This window comes from Octopus bimaculoides, chromosome 5 (genome assembly GCF_001194135.2).
Source record: "Octopus bimaculoides isolate UCB-OBI-ISO-001 chromosome 5, ASM119413v2, whole genome shotgun sequence".
Taxonomy (NCBI): Eukaryota; Metazoa; Mollusca; class Cephalopoda; order Octopoda; family Octopodidae; genus Octopus; species Octopus bimaculoides.
In genome coordinates this window covers 118,805,855-118,812,996 of record NC_068985.1, presented here as the reverse complement: position 1 = coordinate 118,812,996, position 7,142 = coordinate 118,805,855, and the positions used below count along the sequence as shown (strand labels likewise).

General features: G+C 34.0%; 1 protein-coding gene across 1 annotated transcript in view; it reads left to right on the top strand.

Annotated features, from left to right (window-relative positions):
• LOC106882259 (F-box/LRR-repeat protein 16) overlaps positions 1-7,142 on the top strand; it is a 204,342-nt gene that overhangs the window by 182,029 nt on the left and 15,171 nt on the right. Inside the window, exon 2 of the mRNA XM_052967960.1 lies at positions 3,295-3,443. Within this exon, the coding sequence (XP_052823920.1) occupies positions 3,295-3,443 (149 nt within the window). The remainder of the gene's footprint in view (positions 1-3,294; positions 3,444-7,142) is intronic.

Here is a 7,142-nt window from a genome sequence, read left to right as displayed (position 1 = left end):
AGTCCCACTGCATGGCACCTTGGGCAAGTGTCTTCTACTACAGTCTCGGGTCGACCAAAGCCTTGTGAGTGGATTTGGTACATGAAAACTAAAAGAAGCCCATCATATACACATATATATATATATATATATATATATATATATGTCTTTATGTTCTGAGTTCAAATTCCAGTGAGGTCAACTTTGCCTTTCATCCTTTTGAGTCAATAAAATAAGTACTGGTTGAGCACTGGAGTTGATTTAATTGACTTAACCCCCTCCCCCGAACATGCTGGCCTTGTGCCAAAATTTGAAACCAAAGCAATCAAGAAATTATTTTATTTTTAAGGATTTTTTTCTAGACAGTTGAGGTCAGTATTTGATGTTCTTGTTAAAAATCTACTAGTCAATGACTGCCGTAATAACATAAAAAAAAAACAGAAATAGAAGGCTGGAAGGTGAATCTTGAGGTATCCTGTAGTGTTAGTACTGGACCAATATGGGAAGATATTGTATAGATTATGAGAGTTAAACAAATAAGTGTATGCATGGGTCTGTGTGGATGTGTTGCTAGACCAGGCAGCTCTGAAGAGGAGAGGCCAATGTTGTAACAGATGATAGAGTGTGTACAAAAGATTGAAATTTGTCTGTGAGCAACTCAGGTACAAATCAGAAGGGTGATCTTTTCAAAATGCAGTTTAGGATACCCTTGTGTACATCAGCTGCACTATCCCAGATGTCTGAATAGTATTCCATTTGGAAGGATTTAGTAAACAAACTAATTTTATTCATTATTAAGCTGCTGTTTACAACATAATAAAAATTATGTTGGAAATTTTCAATTTAAATATGAACAGTTTAAAACAGACAATTTTTTAAATCAAAGAACTGGAGGTAGTCTCAGGTGGATTGCTATCAAAAAGATTAAAGCATGACATTTACTTGTAATTTTAGCTGTTTTCCGTTGTGATTTTCTGACAGAACTGTTTTTATTTTTTTCACCCATTCTATGTAAATAATATCCAGTATTCTTTTATAATATAAAAGAAAAAAGTTCAAGTATTCTTCACTAAATTTCAGACTTTGCTGTTCCAAGTTTTGCATGATGTTGTCTTCACCATTTCGAGTTCTAATTTGTATTGGATTTTTTTTAGTTTGAATGTCAACAATAGACTTTTGCTTGTACTTAGTATTGTGTAATGTCCCAGTTCAGTTATTCAATAATGTGATAGGTCATGTGTAAGACTTGTTTCCATTGGTGTGTCTATTGAAAACTGGGTTAGTTTCTTTTTTTTTTTCCTTCTTTTTTTGCAATGATATTTTTGTATCAAGTTATTATTCCACTAAAACTGTTTTCTTTTTTTGTGTATTGTCTATTTCATTGTTGTATTTGGACACTACACTTAATTCTATACACTTCAATTCATGTGGCTGTTGGGAATAGACACTACATCATCTGGCAATGTTATGTGAGATAAACCAATACCAGTAACATATCAAGTTGCTTGGAGATAATTTATATCTCATCTTTTTTTTATAATCCAGGCAAATGATACTGATAGATTAAGTCTGCCATCCATGAAACTGCAGTTTGGCAGCAACCCTTGAAGACAGTAAAGTACCAATTTTTAAATCTCCTTCCTCTGAGATTAGAAGCCATATACTGTAAAACTCCAAAACAAAGCACTTCTCATTTCATTTACTAAAATCAAGATTAAAATCAGGGGTGCAGAAAATACATAGTTTTTAAGCTGCTAAATTTTACCCTATCAGCATTTATTAACCCTTTAGCACAGGGGTCAGTGAACGAGGGTAAATTACTCTAAGTGGGGTAAAAATGAAATTCTTGGGGGTAATGAGGATTCATTTGACATAAATAAAATTATATAAAAAAACATGTTCCTTGTTACAACAGAAATTTTTCTTCTGGCAACACTGCATCTGTCCAATGTAATGGATGTGTAAGTAAATTCATATAAATAGATTCAATAAAATAAATTCAATAAACCTTTTCAATTCAATAGAATCTATGATTTTCTTCCTATCAAATCAAGGAGGTAACATTGTCATGGATAAATATATTTTTGGTAATTGGTTAAAAAAGTTTCCCGACCCCTGCTTTAGCATTCAGATTTTATTGTCAAAGATAATGCTTATTTATTCAGTTTTGAATTAATCACATATTATAACTCGTAGCTTTAAGATTTTGATGAGGTGACTGTTTATTCTTAGAATGACATTGTGGCGTAGAGTATGAGAGGCTAAATTTGGCCAACTTGAACATAAAACTGGTTGAAATTTTGGCCAGATATAGCCAGTTTAAATGCTAAAGAGTTAAAGAAAAACACAATAATGTAATCAAAATGATACCTTACTATACTTTTAGTTTTATAAAAGACAGCAAGCTAACCGAATCATTAAAGTATTGGTAAAATAACTGCTTTTGATATTTGTTCTAGCTCTTTACATCTGAGTTTAAATTTTACTAAGGTCAACTTTGTCATTCAGCCTGTCAGGGGTCAATAAAATAAAGTACCCCTCAAGTACCGGAGTCAATAGTATCAACTAACATCTTCCCCTCAAAATTCTGGCCTTATGCCTAAATCAGAAATCAATATTTTTTTGATTATTTCTATTTGTTAATTTTTTGTTTGCTTTATGTCCCACCCTTTTTGTATGTGTGTGTGTGTGTGCTAGCATTAGTTATGTTGCAATATAAGTTTGTATAAAATGAAATATTGCTTTCACATTTTGGCACAAGGCCAGCTATTTCAAGGGAGGAACCAAGTTGATTACTTCGACCCCAGCACTTAACAATTATTTATTTTATCAACACCGAATGGATGAAAGGTAAAGTTGCTCTCAGTGGAATTTGAACTCAAAAATCAGACGAAATGCCACTAATTATTTTGTCCAGTGTGCTACTGATTCTGCCAGCTCACTGTATATTTTAGTAGATTCCTCTTGTAGCAATTGTACCACATTACATTTTGAACAAGGTGCTGCAAGTTTTTAAGATAATTTAGGCCAAAATCGAGGTTTATCTTATACATAATTGCATATTATATACACTTCATTTATTATTATTATTATTGTCAATATGGTGGATTGGCAGAATCGTTAGAGTGTTAAGAAAAATGTTTTGTAACATTTGTTCCAAATTTTTACATTTTGAGTTCAAACTCTGTTGAGGTCATCTTTGCCTTTCATCCCTTCAGGAGGAATGGTATCAACTAACCCCATTCTCCTTAAAATTGCTGGCTTTGTGCCTAAATCTTAATAATTTTTAATATTATTTCTCTTCTTTCTTTGCAGATGTACTCATATAACCGACATAGGAGTGGGTTACTTATCTACGATGACGTCATTGATCAAACTCTACCTAAGGTGGTGTACACAGGTGCGAGATTATGGTCTTCAACATTTGTATTCTATGAGAAATCTGCGGTTGTTATCTTTGGCAGGTAAGCTCTCAATGTTTCATCACTAAACATACATGTAATGTCATCTTACACATCTTTTATTACAATATCATCCTTATTTTGGCAATATGTCATGAGGAAGGAGAAACACACTGGTTCATCATCAGTTTTACATTCATTTTTCTTCACACTTGCATGGGTTAGATGAGTCCTTTTCAACTCAACATCATAACATTTGTCACATACCTTTGTAATCTCCTTTATGAAGTTCAAAATCCCAAGGTTAGTTTTCCCACTTCTGCTCATGTCCTCCTCAGTCTTCCTCTTCTCTGCTTTCCTTCCTCCTGAATCTCCTACCATACACATTTACATTTTTCTTCCTTGTCTGTATAATTTTATTTCTTGACTGTGTAATTTTTCTTAATGTATTCAATGCTCTACTTGCTGGTAGATTATGATACAAATTGTTGTTTGATATTGAATCTGTTGATGAATATGTGGTTTCCATTTTGAATAAAGCTTGCTTAGAGCTTACATATTCTACTAGAAATGGTTTTTGATGAAATAGGTTTATTCTTATTGGTTCTCTGAATGAAAGTGCAGTACCAATAGCCTATGCAGGCCCTCTGAGACCAGTGAAACTGATGTTGTTAACAGATGGGAAAAAGGCAGTATAAAAACCAAAGGGCTACCAGGCTAACGCCTGGTAGCATCCAACTGTAGAAACTCTGCCAGATCAGATTGGAGCCTGGTGCAGCCATCTGGTTCGCCAGTCATCAGTCAAATCGTCCGACCCGTGCTAGCATGGAAAGCGAACATTAAATGATGATGATGATGAACACCTTTTTGTGTTTTTAAAACAAATATCCAATGTAAATATTAACACCATTGACAACCATTAACACATTGACAACACCATTGACAAATTATGGATGTATGATGGTAAAATAGTTGAACTTTTGCCTTGCCCCAGTATGACATGTCATGGAAACTTTAAGTTTGACAAGGAACTTTAAATTACATAATGCTATGAATTAAACTTGATAACTTTATCTTGCTTTTGCTTTATTTTGGTGTTTAGTTAAATTAAATTGGTTGTGATTAAACTGGACAAGTTACAGAATATTTTTGAGAGTATCAGAGCACCTTTCATACTTTTTGTGCAATGTTACATCTAGAAACCATGTCACAAGGGATTACGGTCATCAATATCAGCTCAAATTACAGTTTAATTTTTACAAATGTAGTGTTTGTTTTCAATTTAAACCAGTGTCTGAGGAACAATACTTTCAGAGAACTTTGCTTTGAAACATGCTTGGTACAAAACAGCAGATTTTTGCATGTAACATCTGGAACACAATTTGTTTGTCAAAAAAATACACTTTAACTCCTGATCAATAAAATTTTGTTGTCAATTGTAACCCACCCTCTCTTCTTTTCACACATGCATTTCTAATATACCAGGTTTGTTTTTTATGGGGAAATTAAGTATTTTGTCCTCCACATGTTACATCCTGAACTTATAGAATGGCCCATCATCACATTACAAATCCCTTAAATATGAGCAGCTTGCAACTAAAGCCCTCAGATTTGTTCCAATTATTGGATCATATTCTCACTGAATTCCATCTCAAAGATTGGTCCTTCTCTTCAGACCCAGAAAATATTACAGCCCATAATGCTTATTGATACTCTACAAATCCTGGGTGAGGCCAAATATGAAATATTCGCCCCACATCTAGAATAGTACTGCTACAATACACTTGAGTGACTGGCATAAAATCACACACAAAGTACTCGTGTCAGGTTCACAGGCATTCTATCTGTTCACTCTCTATCTTTTCTACCACTTCTGTAATGACATCTGGTTTTGAAGTTACTTGGTCTCATGCCACATCCTCTCAATCATTCCTGACTCCTTCATCTCTCTCTCGTCCTCTCATCACTTATACTGAATTCAACCTCACCTCTGACTCAGCACTAACTGTTTATTCCTAGTCATTCCTTCACTATCTGTTAACTCTCTGAAATACCCTCTCTGTTCATGTCTTCCCTACAACTGTTGAATCACAACATTTTAAACAAAACATAAGCATCTGGCATTAGAAAGGGCATCCAGCCATAGAAACCATGCCACAACAGACAGTTGGATCCCGGACAGCTCCCTGCTAGCCAGATTCATGTCAAATCGTCCAACCCATGCCAGCATGGAGTGCAGATGTTAAACAATGATGATGATAATTAACAAGACAAATCTCATTGGTTTCAGAGGGTCTGCATAGGCTATGGGTACTGCACTTTCATTCAGATATAGTAAGCAACCAAACAAAAATAATGCTATTTCATTCAAAACCATATCTAGTAGAATATATAGGTTCTAAGCAAGCTTTATTCTAGATGGAAACCATATATTCAACAACAGATTCAATGTCAAACAATTTCTTTTGTAATCTACCACCAAGCAGAGCATACGATACATTAAGAAAAATTACACAGGCAAGAAAGAATAGTACCTGGACAACATTTGCATTGTCAAATAGGAGAAACAGATATATACTGGAACAAAGATCAATGAAATTTAAATGAAGGGAAAAATTTATGTTAATGTTTAACATTGGGGATTGAAGAAGGACATATACAGGGGAAATAATCGCATATACATGGAACAATCCAAATCAGTATTTGTTTGACAACATAAGCTTTTACTGAGGAGACAATGTTTATGTAGATGACTCTTCAGCAACAAGAAAAGTATACATTCCAGTAGAAGTATTTTGTGTATACAGAAAACAATTTTTGGACACTGATTATAAAAGGGATCTTGGAAAATATAGCAACATCTACCAGCAGAAAATATAAAGAAAAATTGTGCAAAACACAAATGTAACTGTCAGATATATGTGTTAGATAGCATGATTATGCTGGCAGACTAATTTATATCATTACAATGGAATATTTAAGCAAAGTAGAATTTGAATAAATTGGTAGGTCTGCCCAGACTGGTGACAGTTGCAGTTGATGTTCAGCTATACATTCAGGCATGCATGCACACACACACACACACACACCGTCTTTTATCTTTTATTTGTTTCAGCCATTAGACTGCGGCCATGCTGGGGCACTGCCTTTAAGAATTTTTAATCGAATGAATCAATTCCTGTGTTTGCTTTCTTTTTTTAAGCCGATACTTATTTTATCGGTCTTTTTTGCCAAACCACAAAGTTATGGAGACATAAACACACCAACATTAGTTGTCAAGCAGGTGAGGGAGGGGGACAAACACAAACACAAAGATACACACACATAGATATGCGTGATGAGCTTCCTTCAGTTTCCGTCTACTAAATCCACTCACAAGACTCTGGTCAGCGCAAGGCTATAGCAGAAGGCTCTTGCCCAAGGTACCACACAGTGGGACTGCACCCAGAACCATGTGGTTGGGAAAGCAAACTTCTTACCACACAGCTATACCTGAGCCTATATATATATATATTTATATTTTTATATTTATATATTTGATCCTTTATATTGAACACTCAATATTTCATCTACATTCAATACTTTCTTTCATGGTGCCATCCATTTTTATTTTATTTTATTTTATTTTATTTTATTTTATATATTGTATATTATATTATATATTGTATATTCCATATTCTATACCCCACATTGGTTCTGCAGGAATATAAATAAAACAAAAAACAGACAGTGTTGGAAGTCTTTTAAACAAAATAATATATA